The following is a 21,628-nucleotide window of genomic DNA, read 5'->3' as shown; positions in this document are numbered from 1 at the left end:
GCTAAGAATCCGCCTGCCAATGCAGGGGACATGGGTTCAAGCCCTGGTCTGGGAAGATCCCACATGCCACAGAGCAACTAAGCCTGTGTGCCGCAACTACTGAGCCTGCACTCTAAAGCCTGCGAGCCACCACTACTGAGCCCGCATACCACAACTATGAAGCCTGAACACCTAGAGCCCATGCACCGCAACAAGAGAAGCCACCGCAATGAGAAGCCTGCGCACCACAGTGAAGAGTAGCCCCCGCTCGCCGCAACTAGAGAAAGCCGCGCACCGCCAACAACCCAGTGCAGCCAAGAATAAATAAAATAAATTTATTAAAAAGAAAAGAAATGACAACCATACTTGCATCTTAGAAACACTGTGATTTGTGGGAAGGTGTGCGAGACTGAATGCAGGAGGTCGAGTAAGGCAGTTATTACTGGAGCAGTAATTCAGGAAAGATCCAATCAGGTCATGGCTTAGGCTGGTGGTGGCCAAGTAATGGGAATGTTCTAAAGACATTAAGGAAGGTGGAAATGAGAGGACTTCAAATGGCCAATGGCGTGTGGAGATGAGATTCACTTGTACAACTGAACGGATGTGATCGCCCACCAAGCTGGGAGCATTATTATAGCATCAGCAGCTTCAGCTACAAATGAGTGGGGCCACCATGTTCGCAGAGCAAAGGCATCAGGCTGAGGGGGTAAGAAGGGGAAGAAATCGAGGAGGAAGAGGTACCTTTTTCTCATTCACGCACCATGCTGAATGAGCTGGCGGGGACCCTGTAAATGAGCACCTATAGAGCACCAAGCCCCAGATGCTTCATGAGCTCCCTGAACACCCACAACAAACAAGAGCTCGGGTCTGTTACGAATCCCATCCTACTGCTGAAGAAACTAAATAACCTGTCTGAAATCAGAGAGTCAGTAGACAGAAGAGCCAATATTTGAACCCAGAGAGAGTGATTTCTGAGACCACATGAACTCAGAAAGGAATAAAAGTTCCATTTAAGAAAGAATGAAAAATAAATAAGTCAATAAAAAATTAAAAAAGAAAAAGAACAAAAGAAAGAAAGAAAGAAAGAACAAACGAACGAACGAAAGCAAGAAAGAAAGAATAAATGAAGAGGACGCCACGCGCCCAGGTGAGTGCTGCTGCTTTGGACAGGCTGGGCTTGCGAAAGCCTCAGCATGCCTTTGGCTAGAGATTTACTGCATCCTTCCTTGGAAGAAGAAAAGAAAAAACATAAAAAAAAAAAAAACTGGCTGGTTCAAAGTCCAAATTCTTTATGGATGTAAAATGTCCAGGTTGCTACAGGATTACCACAGTTTTCAGCCATGCTCAGACAGTGGTGCTTTGTGTTGGTTGTTCAACAGTGTTGTGCCAGCTGATGGGAGGAAAGGCCAGACTCACAGAAGGGCGTTCATGTAGAAGAAAGCACCACTAATGATCCACGCGACTTCCTGAACTTGCGTTCTATCACAGAAAGCCTTATCTGTTTAGTAATTCTAGTTAATCTACCAAGGTGATGTAATTATGTTTAATTTTGTAAGGTATACAACAATGCTCTCCTATTTTGATGTCAGTTTTTCAATAAAGTTTTGATTATGAGCATAAATAAATAAATACATAAAGAAGGAAGAGATGACTAGGAAGGGCTGTGGAGGAGAGGAGAACTTCCCAGGGGAGGAAGTGTTTGAGCACGTGGAGAGCGGGAGAGGGGTGACGCCGAGGGACCCCAGGCTGGGGACACAGGCTTCAGCCTTCATAACCTCACATCGCTAGCCCTCTCACTCTTTGTATGGGTGACTGAATTTTCTCAGTCTTACATAAATTTATGCCAGCCCTTCCAAACAGGCTGAACTACCACTCCCTAATAGAAATGTTGGAGCTGCCCCTGGTGGGGTTGGGGACGGTAGTGGTGGTGGAAAGGCAGCACCATAAACAGCAGAACCAGCAAAAATAAATGCATCAGATGCCCAACAGGGTTGGCTCAGTGCCCAGAAAACATCAGGCTTCTCCTCCTCTGTGCCCACCTCCCCCACCAAGGTATAAGACGCAGAGAAGTGGGAAATCATCTTGAGATCAAAGGAATCAACTGCTTGGAGACAACCACATTAAAGCACAGCCTTTGGTCATGCCCACAGAAGAGAAGTAATTCTAGGTCAATAAAACACGATCAAAGGTGCAAAATCCAAGCTGGAGGCACTCCAGACCATGCAGGAGGGAGGCACTGGCTCTTCTAGTCCTTACCCTGGATTAGGGTCCTCCCAGCCCAGAGGATGGTCCTATAGCCCGAGTTATGCCTCCTAGGACCTCATTTCCTCCCCCTATAATCCCGTCACACCCCAAGAAAGGTTGATGATGACAGCCAAGTCCCAGAGGAAATTTCATTAATAAAGCCTAGAAGGAAGATAAAAGATCTACCCTAGCAACCGGCCAGATAACAGCACATGGGCGTGTTTGCTGAGCTTGGACTGGGCTCCACAGATAAAGGATTTAAATATCTCCCACTTGTCATTTTTTAAAGGTTTACATTGGTAGCACTCCACAAGGAACATTCTCATTAATTTGAGAGGGCCTGAAATTAGCTCATAATTTCTCTATTTCTAAGATATTGTCTGGTAACAATTCCTCTGCCGTCTAGCGTAATTACTGTAATGCTGGAGGGCCAGACATGAATGAGGGGTTTGGGTAGCTTGGAAAATGTCTAAGAAAACCACAGATAGGGAGATAGGGCAACTTCTCTAAATTAAATTGTATTTGTAGTAATTCTTGCCATCAATAGAGATGACTTTTTAAAATAAACACAATGGATCAATTTATAGTTCACAAGATTAAAATACCACAAAGAAATTTATATATGAGAGGGAATTGGATTTCTCTTCTAAAATCAATGTTGGGAATATTTAGACTAGAATCCTTGGGTGGGAGGAAGGTCAAAACATGAAATAGGATTTGATGCTGAGACCTGAGATCTGTACTCACGGTGGTACAATTATCACCCCTACTTCAATGTTCCCCTATCTTCAAAAACGTAGTAGAAAAGTAGAGAATTCCCTTCTCATTCTACCCGACTTCAGGATGGGGTAAGGGATACAAGCACCTCTATAAAAATAAGGCAGTGTCTGTGGGAAAGTGAAACTGCAATAAAAAGAAGTCAACCCGTCACTCTGAGTTAATTATTAACCTCCATGAACCATTCATTCTAGAGCAGAGAGGCAATGAGATGCTTTGAAGGTTGGGAAACAGTTCTTCCCCTGGAGCACAGGTCAAAGGAACTAGACTTTCTTAGCTCAGGCTTGTCTTTCTATTTCACTAAGACCTCTCTCTATCCTTCTACCAAAGGTCAAAAGAAAAGATATGTGATATAGGTTAGACATAGAGGGGGGCTTCTAGGGAATGAGTACTAAAAGTCAAACAAGTCCTCTCAAGGTCTCTTTCCCTCCTGAAGCCCATGAAACCTCACAAGGGCACCTTGCAGTCTGTTAGGGAGGCCAACCCTTCTGATCTCTTTACTAAACAATCCTGGGGTGCCAGCTGCACCTAAGAATGGCAGGACTTGAATTCTGCTCACGTGCTTCTCTCTGTGCCCAGATGTCCCCACATAGGACTTGTCCTTCAGGGACAGCACAGTTCTAGGCACTGCTCACATCCCAAGGTCAAGAACAGTTCTTCTGGAGGACCTAAGTCCATTCAGTTTGCAGTGTGCTCCAATTCCTGGCTCTTCTCCATGTCTGAAAATCTAATGTGGGACAGAAGGATGCCCACCATATGGTAACCCTCTCCCAATCCATCAGTCAACTGTCCCAGGAACTGTAAGGGCTGCAAAGAAGAGCAAGTCATGGACCCTGCCCAACAGAGCTATTAGGAGGATAACATGAAACCAGTATATGAAACCTTCCAACTAGTAGAGATTTTATGTGTTACAAGAATTTAAAGGAGGGTGAATTCATAGGGGTGCTGGCATGAACAGAGAGAAATGGGAATTTATCCAAGCTTTAAGACTATGTAGTGGTATTTGGTTCCAGGAATGCTCCAAAGGGCTGTGTCAGAGCAATTCTGGAAGGTTGAGCTTGACTTTCGAGCACTCTGAGTTACATGGCTCTCCTGGGAGACTCAGAGATTCCAGGGAGAACCCAATTGCTTCGGGTGATCTGCTGGATCTGAGAACACTGGGGCCAGCTATGCATGTCTACCCTGAAGAAGACATGTCCAGGAATCTTCTGGGCTGTCCAAGGTTGGGTCACTGTTCACAGGCTGCAGGGTAAATGCAATCACTGACTTCTCCCCCTCCATTCGCCATGAAACCTTTCCATACTAGACAGAGAGGGGATGGGTAGTCTTCTCCAAATAAATAACTTAGGATTGTGAAATTATCTGTAAGTCTACTTTGAAGAGCGAGACCAAGAAAACAAAACATAGCAAAGACACAAAGAATTTCCGTCAAAAAAAAAAAAGAATTTCCATCAAAATGATGAAGGCAAATGGTGAGCCTAAGAAATTTACTTAAAATATATCATTAAAGGCAACTTACAGAATTGTAGAACATGTTTGCAAATCATATTTCTGAAAAGGGGTTAATATCCAGAATATATAAAGAAATCCTACAACTCAAAAAAAAAAGTAAATAACTTGATTTAAAAATGGTCAAAGAACTTAAAACATTTCTCCAAGAAGATATATGAATGGCCAAGAAGCATATGAAAAGACCATCATAAATCATTAGAGAAATGCATATCAAAACCACGAGATACCACCTCATACCTATTGGGATGGCCACTGTCAAAAAAAACGGAAAACAACAAGTGTTGGCAAGGATGTGGAGAAACTGGAACCCCTGGGCACTACTGGTAAAAATGTAAAATGGTGCAGCTACTATAAAAAACAACATGGATGTTCCTCAAATAATTAAAAATAGAATTACTATATGATCCAGCAATCCTACTTCTGGTTATATATCCAAGAAGTCTAAAAGAAGAGATATTTGCACACCCTTCCTTGGTCATTGCAGCATTTTCACAATAGCCAAGAGGCAGAAGCAGCCCAAACGTCCATCAATGGATAGATAAATAAAATGTGGTACATGCATACGATGCAGTATTATTCACTTTAAAAAAAAAAGGAAATCCTGTCACATGCTACAACATGGTTGAATCTTGAGGACGTTATGCTAAGTGAAATAAGATGGTCCCAGAAGACAGATACTATGATTCCATTTACACGAAGTCTGTGGAAGTATCAAAATCATAGAGACAAGGGCCTCCCTGGTGGCGCAGTGGTTAAGAGTCCGCCTGCCAATGCAGGGGACACGGGTTCACGCCCCGGTCCGGGAAGATCCCACATGCCGCGGAGCGGCTGGGCCCGTGAGCCATGGCTGCTGAGCCTGCGCGTCCGGAGCCTGTGATCTGCAGCGGGAGAGGCCACAACAGTGAGAGGCCCGAGTACCGCAAAAAAAAAAAAAAAAAAAAAAAAAAAAAAAATCATAGAGACAGAACGTAGAATGGTGGTTGCCAGGGGCTGGGTGAGGGAAGATGGGAGTTGTTTAATGTATAGAGTTTCAGTTTTCCAAGATGAAAAAGTTCTAGAGATCTACTGCACATCAATGTGAATATACTTAACATTACTGCACTGTATACGTAAAAACGGTTAAGATGGTAAATTTTATATTGTGTGTTTTTTTTAAACTACAATTTAAAAATACTTTTTAAATCATTAAAAAGCACTGAGTAGAGCTGGATGCAAATTTAAAGTTAGGAAATACCATAAGAGACACAGAAAGTAACACAAGAACTGAGGAAGATATAAAATCCCAGCCAACCCCATTTCCTGCTCCTGGGGCCCAAACGTCCCTCGGCATCCTCTCCCTCACCATTCCTCAGCATTATCTGAGGAAGCTATCCCTGCCTTGCTCCCAAAGTCCCCTAGGCCAACTGTCCTCTTAAAGAATGAGCTGGCCATAGCCAAAGCCTCCTGCTATCTTGGCATTTTGAAGGCTCAGGTCAAAGACAAATAAATGTGTATTCTTCCCAAATTGGAACCATTTATTTCTCATTGCCTCGAGGAGGAGAGAGGAATAAAGGGTTACAATTGTAATTAACCAAGCCTGTAGAGGCAAATGCTGGTTAATGCAGCATGAAAAGGAAACCCCAGCCAAAAGCTGCCTGGCTCTCTCCTATTAATTTCCATCCCCTGCCTGGTAAGAAATACCCTGCGGGCAGCTTCACAGATCCTTAGTTAAGGAAAAGAGCTTGGCTTGGGTTGGCTAAATTGCCCTGGGTGTTGCTTGCTCTGCACTTTTTGGAGCTGGGGCAGGGGAGCCAGATGTAGGGAAGCCGTGCTTCTACCGGGACACTGGGTATCTGGAACTGTTCAGGAGAGCCTGAGAGAAGGGCCTCTGAGCAGGGGGCTCACCACAGCTGTGGTGGAGGCAGCTGTGGCCCAAGCAACTTACGTAGGCGCTCCCAGCCTTTTCTACCATCTGAACTAACTACCCTTCAGAACATCATGATAAGGGGAGGTATGTATGTATGATGCTGGCTCACACACTGCTTGCTTATGTACACAGAAGTGACTGTTTATTCACTCTAGCTGCTGATTCTATAGTAACATATTAAACATTTATACAAAAATCTGGAGTGGCTCATTTATACTATGGAACTCCTTCCAGTTGTCTCTAGAATGAGCCTGACTGGTGACCCAGTAACACTCTAGCTAGGTGCTACAGTTTATCTACGGACAGTCATCCCAGCTGAAGGAATCAGTACGTACTTGCAGGGGAGGGGGCAGCAATCCCACTCTTACTTGCTTGTTGCACATTCCCAACCTAATTCAGAGAGGAAGATAATTCCTTATTCCTTTCCTCTTAATCAGTGGGCTTTAATGTATTCAGAAACCTAACCCCACCCTCCTTCCCGCTCTCTGCAGCTGCCACACGCTCTCTTTTGCTCACAGGTGACAAGGAGGAGTAAGAACATTAAAAACATTAGGTCATCCCAAGGGCACCTTCTATGTGCATCAAGGTATCCCCACATCTAGGGCTGAGAAACAACGAGTGAGACATTGGGATAGATGGTCTCCTCCCTCTCCAGAGTCTGGTGGTCAGGGATTTGGGTAGGAAACTCAAAATATTTAAAAAATGCTGGAGTTTTCAGATGCCATGGAAGAATCACTTCCCATAGTCATATTGTTTGTAAATAAAGCCTAAAAACAGGAATTAGTTTGAAATGAGAGGAGGTCGTTAGACAGGGTCACAGAGGTAGAGTATCAAGCATGACACCCACTTTCAAGTAACTGAAAACAAAAGATTCAGTGGGTTTCTGAAAGGTATCTTTTCTGAAGGTTTCTGAAAGATAGCTGGAAGGTGTCTAAAGCCCACAGGAAACAAGGCAGAAGAACACCATGATTGGGAAAGGGAGATGACAGTAAATAGTTCAATGTAAATCCCAGTTTCCACCAAACGTTGCCACTTTCTCCCGGATTAAGAAATAGTGTCATTAACCTGATGGATCGGAAAGAGTACCTCCAGATTTAAGTCACCTGCTTTCCTGTGAAGTTTTTGGTTTTAGTCTCCTAAGCGTTCATTACATACCTTCTTACCAGAAAAGAAAGAGAATGACTTCTCAGCAGACCAGAACGGTTGAGGAGCAGGTGTATGTGCCTTCAGGGTGTCTGTAAGTGCTTTTACTTGGCCACAAACGGCCCAGTTAGACAGCAGCTGGTTCACGCTGAGCCCACCTTATCTAACTTGCCATCCTGAACTCTGCCCACAGCATGTGAAGCCGGCACTGACTGGGCAGACGGAGGAGGAACCATGCGTGGCATTTCTCTCTCCCCAGGAGGAGGTGAATCGCTTTCTAAGTATGACCGCTTTATGACAAGGTTTGAAAAAGTAAATTAGCTTCTGAGAAGGAACAAGGATTAAAAAAAAGAGAAAACAGCATAGCGCACCCGGAAGGAAGCAGAAGGGGAGGAGACTCCCCGAGAGTGCTTGTCTAGGGCCCCAGGTTGCACAGCCCCCCTGCGATGGGACCTGTCCTCGCTGAAAAGCTGTCAGATGTTCTCAAAGGAACCCACGGCCGCACGGGGAGGAAGGAGACACACAGGTCAGGCGCTGGCACCAGAAATAGGAGATGGAGTCCTACGGATCCCCATCCACCCACGGACAAGTGCACCTTCACACCAAAGACAAGTCTTCCCTGTGATCTATTTCTCCCCTTTGGGCGGGCACAGGATCTTAGAGCAAATAAACTCAATTATAAAAGTTAAATGGCAAATATGAACACAAAATCCCAGCTTGCAGGGGCTCAGCTAACACCTCCAGACTCAGCAGCACCAGCAGCCCAACCCACAGAGGCCTTCCTCTTGCTGGGGATCCCTTAGAAGGGAGGAGCTACCTATTTAAGCTCAAGGCACTGCTAAGACAGTATGTACCTATAACACAACTAAGGCATGATATTGTACGTATCAGTAGCACTGCAGTCGTAATACTTTTACGTGCCATTAACAATGGGGAGACCTTCAACGTGGCAGAGGAGTAAGACATGGAGTTCACCTTCCTCCCCACAAATACATCAGGAATACATCTACATGTGGAACAACTCCTACAGAACACCTACTGGACGCTGGCAGAAGACCTCAGACCTCCCAAAAGGCAAGAAACTCCCCACGTACCTGGGTGGGGCAAAAGAAACAAGGAAAAACAGAGACAAAAGAATAGGGACGGGACCTGCCCCACTGGGAGGGAGCTGTGAAGGAGGAAAAGTTTCCACACACTAGGAAGCCCCTTCACTGGTGGAGACGGGGTGGCGGAGGGGAAGCTTCGGAGCCACGGAGGAGAGCACAGCAACAGGGGTGCAGAGGGCAAAGCGGAGAGATTCCCTCACAGAGGGTCAGTGCCGACCAGCACTCACCAGCCCGAGGGGCTTGTCTGCTCACCCGCCGGGGCGGGCGGGGCTGCAAGCTGAGGCTCCGCTTCGGTCGGAGCACAGGGAGAGGACTGGGGTCGGCAGCGTGAACACAGACTGAAGGGGGCTAGTGCGCCACAGCTAGCAGGGAGGGAGTCCGGGAAAAAGTCTGGAGCTGCCAAAGAGGCAAGAGACCATTGTTTTTTGGTGTGCAAGGAGACGGGATTCCTGCTCTGTGTGCCCACAGAAGGCAGGGAACTGTCTAAGTGAGCTCCAGAGACGGGCGTGAGCCGTGGCTATCAGCTCAGACTCCAGAGACGGACATGAACTGCTAACGCTGCTGCTGCTGCAACTGAGAAGCCCGTGTGCAAGCACAGGTCGCTACCCACACCGGCCGCCGGGAGCCTGTGCAGCCTGCCACTGGCAGGGTCCCATGATCCAGGTACAACATCCCTGGGAGAACACACTGCACACCTCAGTCTGTTGCGATGTTATGATGGCCTCCGTTGCCGCAGGCGTGGCCCACATTCCAGTTGTGACTACCATACCCCGCCCTGTCCCCAGCCTGAGTGAGCAAGAGAGTCCTAACGAGCTGCTGCTTTAACCTCCTCCTGTCTGGGTGGGAAACAGACACCTGAGGGCAACCTACACGCAGAGGACAGACCAAAACCAAAGCCGAACCCCAGGAGCTGTGTGAACAAAGAAGAGAAAGGGGAATTTCTCTATTCACCCTAATGAGTAGCAGATTAAATCCCACAATCAACTTGATAAACCCAGCATCTGTGGAATACCTGAATAGACAATGAATGTTCCCAAAGTTCAGTTGGTGGACTTTGGGAGCAACTGTAGACTTGGGGTTTGCTTTCTGCGTCTGATTTGTTTCTGGTGTTACGTTTATCTTAGTTTAGTTTTTAGTGCTTGCTATCACTGGTGGATTTGTTTACTGATTGGGCTGCTCTCTTTTTTCTAAATTTTTATTTTCTTACTATTTACAAAAATTTTTTTCCCTTTTTTTTTTCTTTTTGTGAGTGTGTACGTGTATGTTCCTTTATGTGATTTTGCCTGTTTAGTTTTGCTTTTACCATTTGGTTTGGGGTAGTATCTGTTCGTTCTTTTTTTTTCCTTCTTCTTCCTTTTCTTCCAAGCCGTGTGGCTGGCAGGGTTGTCATGCTCTGGTGGCGTGTCAGGTCTGAGCTTCCAAGGTGGGAGAGCCGAGTCCAGGACAATGGACCACCAGAGAACTACCGGCCCCAAGTAATATCAATCGGTGAGAGCTCTCCCAGAGATCTCCACCTGAACACTAAGACACAGCTCCACCCAACGGGCAGCAAGCTCCAGTGCTGGACACCCCATGCCAAACAACTAGCAAGACAGGAACACAACACAACCCATTAGCAGTCACGCTGCCTAGAGTCATACTAAGTTCACAGACACCCCAAAACACACGACCAGACACAGCCCTGCCCACCCGAAGGACAAGACCCAGGTCCACCCACCAGAACAAAGGCACCAGTCCCTCCACCAGGAAGTCTACACAACCCACTGAACCAACCTCACCCACTGTGGGCAGACACCAAACATAACAGGAACTATGAACCTTCAGACTGTGAAAAGGAGACCCCAAACACGGTAAGTTAAACAAAATGAGAAGACAGAGAAATATGCAGCAGATGAAGGAACAAGGGAAAAAACCCACAAGACCAAACAAATGAAGAGGAAATCGGCAGTCTACCTGAAAAAGAATTCAGAGTAATGATAGTAAAGATGATCCAAAATCTTGGAAATAGAACGGAGAAAATACAAGAAACGTTTAACAATGACCTAGAAGAACTAAAGAGCAAACAAACAATGATGAACAACACAATAAATGGAATTAAAAATACTGTAGAAGGAATCAATAGAAGAATAACTGAGGCAGAAGAACGGATAAGTGACCTGGAAGATAAAATAGTGGAAATAACAGCCACAGAGCAGAATAAAGAGCAAAGAATGAAAAGAATTGAGGACAGTCTCAAGAGACCTCTGGGACAACATTAAATGCATCAGAATTTGAATTATAGGGGTCCCAGAAGAAGAAGAGAAAACGAAAGTGTCTGAGAAAATATTTGAAGAGATTATAGTCAAAAACTTCCCTAACATGGGAAAGGAAACAGTCAATCAAGACCAGGAAGTGCAGAGAGTCCCATACAGGATAAATCCAAGGAGAAACACACTAAGATCCATATTAATCAAACTATCGAAAATTAATTACAAAGAAAAAAATATTAAAAGCAGCAAGGGAAAAGCAACAAATAACATACAAGGGAATCCCCATAAGGTTAACAGCTGATATTCAGCAGAAACTCAGAAAGCCAGAAGGGAGTGGCAGGACATATTTAAAGTGATGAAGGAGAAAAACCTATAACCAAGTAAAGACCCACAAAAAAAACCCCCAAACAATTAAGAAAATGGTAACAGGAACATACATATCGATAATTACCTTGAATGTAAATGGATTAAATGCTCCAACCACAAGACACAGACTGGCTGAATGGATACAAAAACAAGACCCATATATATGCTGTCTAGAAGATACCCATTTCAGACCTAGGGACACATATGGACTGAAAGTGAGGGGGTGGAAAAAGATATTCCATGCAAATGGAAATCAAAAGAAAGCTGGAGTAGCAATACTCATATCAGACAAAACAGACTTTAAAACAAAGACTATTACAAGAGACAAAGAAGGACACTACATAATGATCAAGGGACCAATCCAAGAAGAAGATATAACAATTGTAAATATTTATGCACCCAGCATAGGATCACCTCAATACATAAGGCAAATGCTAACAGGCATAAAAGGGGAAATAGACATTAACACAATAAGAGTAGGGGACTTTAACACGCCACCTTCACCAATGGACAGATCCTCCAAAATGAAAATAAATGAGGAAACACAAGCTTTAAATGACATATTACATCAGGTGGACTTAACTGATATTTATAGGACATTCCATCCACAAACAACAGAATACACTTTCTTCTCAAGTGCTCATGGAACATTCTCCAGGACAGGTCATATCTTGGGTCATAAATCAAGCCTTGGTAAATTTAAGAAAATTGAAATCGTATCAAGCATCTTTTCTGACCACAATGCTATGAGACTAGGTATCAATTACAGGAAAAAAACTGTAAAATATACAAACACATGGAGGTTAAACAATACACCACTAAATAACCAAGAGATCACTGAAGAAATCACAGAGGAAATCAAAAAATACCTAGAGACAAGTGATAATGAAAACACGATGACCTAAAACCGATGGGATGCAGCAAAAGCAGCTCTAAGAGAGACGTTTATAGTAATACAATCCTACTTCAAGAAACAAGAAAAATCTCAAATAAACAACCTAAACTTACACCTAAAGCAATTAGAGAAAGAAGAACAAAAAAACCCCAAAGTTAGCAGAAGGAAAGAAATCATAAAGATCAGATCAGAAATAAATGAAAAAGAAATGAAGGGAACAATAGCAAAGATCAATAAAAGTAAAAGCTGGTTCTTTGAGAAGATAAACGAAATTGATAAACCATTAGCCAGACTCATCAAGAAAAAAAGGGAGAAGCCTCAAATCAACAGAATTAGAAGGCTTCCCTGGTGGTGCAGTGGTTAAGAATCCGCCTGCCAATGCAGGGGACACGGGTTCAAGCCCTGGTCTGGGAAGATCCCAACCCATATGCTGCAGAGCAACTAAGCCCATGCGCCACAACTACTGAGCCTGCGCTCTACAGCCCACCAGCCACAGCTACTGAAGTCCATGCACCGCAACTACTGAAGCCCACACACCCTAGAGCCCGTGCTCCACAACAGAGAGGCCACTGCAGTGAGAGGACCACGCACCACAACGAAGAGTATCCCCCACTCACCGCAACTAGAGAAAGCCTGTGTGAAGCAACGAAGACCCAATACAGCCAAGATAAATAAATCAAAAAAAGAAACTTTATAAAAACTAAAAAAATTTTTAAAAAAAGAATTAGAAATGAAAAAGGAGAAGTAACAACTGACACTGCAGAAGTACAAAGGATCAGGAGAGACTGCTACAAACAACCATATACCAATAAAATGAACAACCTGGAAAAAGTAAACAATTTCTTAGAAAAGTACAACCTTCAAAGACTGAATCAGGAAGAAACAGAAAATATGAACAAACCAATCAAAAGCACTGAAATTGAAAATGTGATTGAAAAACTCCCAAGAAACAAAAGCCCAGGACCAGATGGCTTCACAGGTGAATTCTACCAAACATTTAGAAAAGGGCTAACACCTACCCTTCTCAAACTCTTCCAAAATACAGCAGAGGGAGGAACACTCCCAAACTCATTCTACAAGGCCACCATGACCCTGATACCAAAACCAGACAAAGATGTCACAAAGAAAGAAAACTACAGGCCAATATCACTGATGAACACAGATGCAAAAATCCTCAACAAAATACTAGCAAGCAGAATCCAACAGCGCATTAAAAGGATCACACACCATGATGAAGTGGGGTTTATCCCAGGAATGCAAGGATTCTTCAATATATGCAAATCAATCAATGGGATACACCATATTAACAAACTGAAGGATATAAACCATTTGATAATCTCAACAGATGCAGAAAAAGCTTTTGACAAAATTCAACACCGATTTATGATAAAACTCTATAGAACATGGGCACAGAGGGAACGTACCTCAACCTAATAAAGGTCATATATGACAAATATCACAGCCAACATCGTTCTCAATGGTGAAAAACTGAAACCATTTTCTCTAAGATCAGGAACAAGACAAGGTTGCCCACTCTCACCACTATTATTCAACATAGTTTTGGAAGTTTTAGCCACAGCAGTCAGAGAAGAAAAAGAAATAAAAGGAATCCAAATTGAAAAAGAAGTAAAACTGTCACTGTTTGCAGATGACATGATACTAGACATAGAGAATCATAAGGATGCTACCAGAAAACAACTAGAGCTATTCAATGAATTTGGTAAAGTAGTAGGATACAAAATTAATGCACAGAAATCTCTGGCATTCCTGTACACTAACGATGAAAAACCTGATAGAGAAATTAAGGAAACACTCCCATTTACCATTGCAACAAAAAGAATAAAATACCTAAGAATGAAACCTACGTAAGGAGACAAAAGCCCTGTATGCAGAAAACTATAAGACAATGATGAAAGAAACTAAAAGCAATACAAACAGATGGAGAGATATACCATGTTCTTGGATTGGAAGAATCAACATTGTGAAAATGACTATACTACCCAAAGCAACCTACAGATTCAATGCAGGCCCTATCAAACTACCAATGGCATCTTTCACAGAACTGGAACAAAAACTTTTACAATTTTTATGGAAACACAAAAGACCCCGAATAGCCAAAGCAATCTTGGGAAGAAAAATGGAGCTGGAGGAATCCTGACTTCAGACTATACTACAAAGCTACAGTAATCAAGACAGTACGGTACTGGCATAGAAACAGAAATATAGATCAATGGACCAGGATAGAAAGCCCAGAGATAAACCCATGCACATATGGTCACCTTATTTTTGATAAAGGAGACAAGAATATATAATGGAGAAAAGACAGCCTCTTCAATAAGTGGTGCCGGGAAAACTGGACAGCTACACGTAAGAGAATGAAATTAGAACACTCCCTAACACTATATACAAAAATAAACTCAAAATGGATTAAAGACCTAAATATAAGGCCAGACACTATAAAACTGTTAGAGGAAAACATAGGCAGAACACTCTGTGACATAAATCACAGCAAGATCCTTTTTGACCCACCTCCTAGAGAAATGGAAATAACAAAAATAAACAAATGGGACCTAATGAAACTTAAAAGCTTTTGCACAGCCATAAACAAGACGAAAAGACAACCCTCAGAATGGGAGAAAATATTTGCAAATGAAGCAAGTGACAGAGGATTAATCTCCAAAATTTACAAGCAGCTCATGCAGCTCAATATCAAAAAAACAAACAACCTAATCCAAAAATGGGCAGGAGACCTAAACAGATATTTCTCCAAAGAAGATATACAGATTGCCAACAAACACATGAAAGGATGCTCAACATCACTAATCATTAGAGAAATGCAAATCAAAACCACAATGAGGTATCACCTCACACCGGTCAGAATGGCCATCATCAAAGAATCTAAAGACAATAAATGCTGGAGAGGGTGTGGAGAAAAGGGAACACTCTTGCACTGTTGGTGGGAATGTGAATTGATACAGGTGCTATGGAGAACAGTATGGAGGTTCCTTAAAAAACTAAAAATAGAATTACCATATGACCCAGCAATCCCACTACGGGGCGTATACCCTGAGAAAACTGTGATTCAAAAAGAAACATGTACCACAATGTTCATTGCAGCACTATTTACAATAGCCAGGAGATGGAAGCAACCTAAGTATCCACTGACAGACAAACGGATAAAGAAGATGTGGCACATATATACAATGGAATATTACTCAGCCATAAAAAGAAACAAAATTGAGTTATTTGTAGTGAGGTGGATCGACCCAGAGTCTGTCATACAGAGTGAAGTAAGTCAGAAAGAGAAAAACAAATACCGTATGCTAACACATATTATGGAATCGAAAAAAACAAATGGTTCTGATGAACCTAGGGGCAGGATAGTAATAAAGACGCAGACGTAGAGAACGGACTTAAGGACACGGGGAGGGGGAAGGGGAAGCTGGGACGAAGTGAGAGAGTGGCATGGACATATATACACTACCCAATGTAAAACAGATAGCTAGTGGGAAGCAGCCGCATAGCACAGGGAGATCAGCTCGGTGCTTTGTGTCCACCTAGAGGGGTGGGACAGGGAGGTTGGGAGGGAGGCGCAAGAGGGAGGAGATATGGGGATACAGGTATGCATAGAGCTGATTCACTTTGTTATACAGCAGAAACTAACACAACGTTGTAAAGCAATTATACTCCAATAAAGATGTTAAAAAACAACAAGAACAGTGAGTCTCCACATTAATCTTCCCACACCGAAAACTCAGTAAAAATAGATTCTTGCCCAAGTAGATTAAGGGAACCAGGTCAGATGCTGCATCCTGACTTTCTCTAGCTCTTACATCAGAATGTGACACTAAAGGTCAGTTTTTTTGAAACGCAATTACCTGAAAATACTCATGGCAGAGGAATGAATGACACAGAATTAATTACTGACAGCTCGGTAGTATGTTTCCAGGGTGCACAGACTGTTCTATGTTGCTCTCCCCAGAGCAACTGGAAGGGCTGCGTCAAAAAGCAGGCACTCGATGGAGCAGAAGAGAAGTGGCATGTCCACGGTCACTTGGCTAGAACCCTGGAGAGCCCGGGGAGGATGCATTCTCCTGCCTCCCCCCAGGTCATCCTCCACTGTGCTCCGCATCACCTAGGAGGTGGCTTTTTTCCTACCATCTGGACTGTGCTCCTCTCCCAAAGGGTCTCCCCCCGCCGCCCGTGTTCTACTCTCTCCTTGAAAGATCGATTTCAAGCCTCACCTTCCACGTGAAGCTTTTCCTGACTGTGCCAACAAGCGTGCACTCTTCTGCCTTGAAACTCGTACAGCACCAAGTGTCCAAACCCTCAAACCGACCCTGTTACAATTTCTTCTGTTGTCTCTTGTATTATGTAGCTCGTGCATGTGACTTAACTCTTCAGCATGTTCCGGAAGCCTCTGTGATGCCAGAAATCAAGTTTACTGCCACGGCATGTGACATGATTTGATTCAAAGCCCAGTGATGAACAAGCGCGTCAGAGATGGAGCTGGGACAGCCTATCTTTGCCCGGGAAAGCGGCCGCTTCTAGAGGAGGTTTTCCTTTACTACAGCCTCAACATAAGGCGAGCACCAGCTTGTCAGCCCACTGAGCAGTCGTTTCTACCAGAGTATTGTGGCTGTTACAACTCTGCACTTCTAAGGGTCCAAAGTTCTATTTTAAGACAGAAACCATGACCTCTATGATATAAAGATCCAGGAGGATTTCATCTATTATTAGCTTAAAGAGGGCAGGACATTGATCATAAAAGAAGTGCAGGTAAGGTTTCAGCCCAGTGCATATAATTTCAAGCAATTCTAGAAGGACCTGGAATGCACCTAAGAGAGACTTGTGGCTCAAAACTTCCTTTCAAGCTATAGAAACTAAAGAATAGAAGGGCTGTGATCTGCAGAGGTCATTCAGCTAGCTGGGGACAGCAATGAGTCAGAAAGCCGGTCTCCTAGTGCCTAGTGAAGTACACTCTCTACATGCCAGGTTGCCTCTCGCTGTAACTTACACTGTCATGAGTAACCGTCTTTTCCACTAGGCTAGAATTCTAAAATGCAGAGAAACTTCAGGAACGGCCACACACAGTGTCGATCTGTATCGCAGCACTGGGCACAGTTACAGTATTAAGACAACCCCCTTGATGGGTAACGTCGCGAATGAGGTCGGATGATAGTTTTAAATAAAACGTAACTGAAGTAGAAAACCTGAATTTAAGTTCACAGAAACCTCCAGTCTGATGTTGAACAAGACACTGCCATCTCTGGGCCTCAGTTTCCCACAAGGACAAAGGGGTGTCTGTGGGGTTTCTCAGTGGGGGAGCTACTGGTGTTTGATAGGGTCCATTCTTCCTCGGGACTGTCCTCTGTATTGTAGGACACCTAGCATCTCTGGCCTTGGGCCACCAAGTGCCGGCAGAGACCCAGCCAAAAATGCCCCCTTCCCCCATATTTCACACTCCACTGGTTGAGAACCACCAGGAAGGTCTCCAAGGTCCCCGCTGGCTCTAAAATGCCAGCAGGAAGACACCAGTGATCAGCAGCAGGGGGCACCGTCCTACCCGTAGATGTCCAGGACCCCGATGAAGGAGTGCTGCTTGAGGGAGGTGTGGAGGGCCTTGTTGACATGCCCCACTATCCAGCCAAACAGCTGGGCGTAGATGTGCTTGGCCAGGGCGTTGCGTGCGTTGACCACCTGCTGCAGGGACATGGTCTTGACGTAGGTCTCCGAGGTGGTGACCAGCTTGCGATGGCACAGCCAATGCTCCATCTGACTGTGCTCCACCCCCAGCAGCTGGCAGAAGTTGCTCAGGTGTTCATCCTTGGGCTGGAAGAGACATGGGAGGAGGGTTCAGGAGGGGCGTGGAGGACAGCCCACCACCATGCTCTAGGGAGGGAAGGAACCCAACTCTAGGCCCCCCAGAACCCCATTTCATCCCTAGCCACTGCCCCAGCCATCTCACGCACTCTCACACCACTAGGTGACAATAGGGGCCCAAAGAGTGTTGCTCAAACTGATAATACCTGCTCATGAGCACATCATCAGCAGGGCTTTAAAAAACAACTCTCCACTTTCCCTGTCCCCTCCTCCCCTGCCAGGGCCTGAAGGGTAACTGGAGGAGAGGGCTCCGGAGTGAAGGGTGCAGGATGAGAATTGATAACTTAGGAACAGATAATCTGTTAAGAATAAGGAGCCAGCGGCAAAATCACAGTGGACGTAGCTTCCAGCTGCAGAGTTCCACATGCAGTGCTCAATCCACAGCCCCGGAAAGGTCCTCGCTTTTGAGTGTTACCTTGGGCTCGCACGCGGTCTAGAGCAGTGCGCTCGGAGACAAGCCCTGAGCTGACCCCCTTGGACGATGACAGCACGCTGACATCACACCGTCCTAAGCTTCCAAGCAGATTTGCTTTCATCTTAGCCCCGGTCATACTAAACACATAACGGAACTCATTTACATACTTTAAGCACTTGCCACTTGGAAAGAAAGCGAATCTAGGTGGAGAGCTAGGACAAATGGCAAAAAATAAGGAACAAATTTTGACTTGGGAAGATCACTTGGAACACTGTAACTGATATTCATGTTTAGAGCTGGGAAAAACTAGGGATGCCCCCAGCATAAGTCCCTTCGCCTACAGGTAAGAAACTGAGCCCCAGAGAAGTATAAGAACGCACCCAGGTAGTCAGCTGCATTTCATCTTGACCCTCAATTACCCAAAGTACCAATCACATCACCTTGCCCTTGAGTCCCTGATAACCAAGTCACCCACAGAGTTTTATTTCCCAAGTGTGTAGGTGTCCTGGGTCCCCCTTGCTGCCCATTCACAACACCCCACAGAAAACCTGCTTTTCCTCTAGAGGTTCTTCTCGCCCATTATTCATTCCCTCATCTAAATCCCCCAGGGGAAGTTGATAACCCAGCCATGAGCCTGCTGGAGAGCTTAATAACTCCGAGGCTGAAAGGGAATCCTTTAGAATGTCATGTGCCTCCTAACGGCCCTGAATTGCTTGTGGGAATCATTTTCTGATGACGCTGCCACCGCGCAAATGCAGGCTTGTTCAAGGAAAGTTAACACAGATAACTGTGCCCTTTCCCCAGCCCATTTTTTCTCCCTCCTACAGATACTTAAAATCCACCTACCCAAATACACACAATTACGAAATAATAAAATGTCAGAGTAGGAAAGAACCTCCCAAAGTCATTAAGGCCAGTTTTTCCAGAGTATGGTTTGTGGAGTTGGAGTAATAGTTACAAAGGCCATTAACTGGCTTTACTCAACAAAAGTGGGGTGGGGTGGGGTGGGGGCGGGAGAGTGACAGTAGGTTGAATGTGGTGGAACCGGCTTGTTAACGTACTCCGTAAACACACACACACACAGAGTTCCACAAGTTCTGGAACTTTCCAATCATCACCACGGGGCAGGTTCCCATCGGCTGCAGCAGGGAGCGGCCTGCCCAGCTAGTACCCGCTCCTGACTGTTGATTAAAGGTACTAACTGAAACTGATTTAACATTACGCAATTACACTCCAGCTCAATCAAATGATGCTAAAGCCGTTAAAGACAGCCAGCATCATCGGCAGCTGGTGAGTCTTGTGGGCCCATGTTGCCAAGTTCAAGGAACAAGCTGCCTCTGGTGTCCAAGTAATCGCATGCTACTGCATCTCCAAGGTAGCTCTGGCAGTTACGGGACATATGTTCACGCTTTAATTAAAAATGACAACTACCAAGCAGAAGGCACACTGCATCTGGACAGACACCCCTCCACAGTAGGAGGTCCACCCTACGCACCCAAGGCATAAACCAAAATCCGTGCACTAGCAACCACTTAGCAAAGCATCTCTCGAGCGAGCACACACTGCGTGCCCGGCAGCGTGCTGGGCATGGATGGGGAACATCAGGCTAGTGGAAGACAGCCCGTCCAGAGGAAGGCGCAGGGCCGGCGGTGGCGTGGAACAAGAACGCTGGCTGGGCTTTGCCATTAACTGTCATTGTGGCCTTAGAGAGAGAGTTTCCTCTCTCTGGGCCTTAGTCTTTCCAACCCTGTGAAGGGAGACGGATGCTCAGAAGGTCCACTCCGGCTCTGCCACCAATGATGATAACAGTCGAGAACTCAAGCCCTCGAGCCCTGTGCCAAGGCGGGTAATATCGCCCCCGCCCGCAGATAAGGAAACAGGTAAGAGACTATCAGTAAGTGGCAGAACCAGGATTTGAACCTTGGCAGCCCCGACTCCAATTGCTCACTCTCAATTAGCTCTCGACACAGCCTTTAACTGGAGAACAAGATGAGACCAGCCTAGACCACGTACCTGTGCTCAGAAACCTCTGACTTCCTGTCGTCTCTGAGAGTAAGGGCCTGGTGTCCAAGCCTCCACCTGTCAGGCATCCTCCCCTCCCTCCAGCACCATTTGTGTCCTCCATTCCCCACCCCCCTTTCCCCAAGTGTGCCCTGATAGCCCTCCTTCACACAGTCTTTACACACACACTCAGTGGGTGCCAGTGTGTGTCAGGGCTAGAAGAGTGAGCACAGGAGACACTGTCCTGGAGTTTGCTGGGGGAAACGGGCATCGATCAAATACCACCAGTAAACGTTCACTCTCCTTCTCACCCGAAGGTCCCTGCAGAGGCTGGTGCGGAAGATCAGCTCTAAGATCAGACAGACACTTCCCTGATAAGCCCAAGTCCTAGCTCTCCAAAGAGGCCCTGGCCTCACTCAACCCACAGCCCAGGAACTCGCTGGCCCTGGTCCTCGGGCCTCACCATCAACACCGCCCAGTGTTCATCTATTTGCTCACTTGCATCACCCCTGAGCCTAGGGAGCCTCCGTCATCCATCCATCTGCTTACTGGGCATCTACCAAGTCCTGGGCACTGTGCTGGGTGCTGGTGATACAACAGAGAGCAAACAGTCCCCGTTCTCATAGACTTTGGAGTCTCATGAGGGAGAGAGACACACAGCAAATCATCACATAATAAATGTAAAATTACAACCATGCTGAGAGATATGGAGGAGAGGCATGAACGCCGTAAGAACCCACGATGGGGGATGTGACCTTGAGAAGGAGGAGACTGGGGGAGGGGAGGGTGGAGGCCAAGGGAAATCTGTCAGCTTCCCTGCATTTGGCCAGCCTAAATCAGGAGTTCTTCAATGCCAATGTTCCTAATCTCACCTGTCCCCGACACTAGGCAGAGTACGGTTGCCCTAAGGAACCGGGGGACATTTATGGGGACGTGCTGGGAGGGGAGGCACAGACCCTCTGTGCCTTTCTCAAGAGGGACAATGCTTCACTGGCCCTAAAGAGTGTCTGGCCTGCACTAGAGGCCCATCCGCCATCCCACCAAGGCACCACGTTCTCCTCTGCCCACCTCAATCCGTCTCCCAGCATCACCATGGCCAACCACACTGCCCCGCCACACACACACACACACACACACACACACACACACACA

General features: G+C 45.5%; 1 protein-coding gene and 1 pseudogene across 1 annotated transcript in view; one reads left to right on the top strand and one right to left on the bottom strand.

The window, feature by feature from the left end:
- LOC114884825 (unconventional myosin-Vb) overlaps positions 1 to 21,628 on the bottom strand; it is a 324,223-nt gene that overhangs the window by 65,463 nt on the left and 237,132 nt on the right. Inside the window, exon 10 of the mRNA XM_029204081.1 lies at positions 17,744 to 18,009. Within this exon, the coding sequence (XP_029059914.1) occupies positions 17,744 to 18,009 (266 nt within the window). The remainder of the gene's footprint in view (positions 1 to 17,743; positions 18,010 to 21,628) is intronic.
- On the top strand, positions 1,173 to 1,429 carry LOC114885809 (annotated as a pseudogene).

This window comes from Monodon monoceros, unplaced genomic scaffold (assembly GCF_005190385.1).
Source record: "Monodon monoceros isolate NGI ecotype Baffin Bay Population unplaced genomic scaffold, NGI_Narwhal_1 Contig4285_ctg1, whole genome shotgun sequence".
Classification (NCBI taxonomy): Eukaryota; Metazoa; Chordata; class Mammalia; order Artiodactyla; family Monodontidae; genus Monodon; species Monodon monoceros.
Note: the sequence above shows the minus strand (reverse complement) of the source record. Positions and strands in the feature narration are given on the sequence as shown.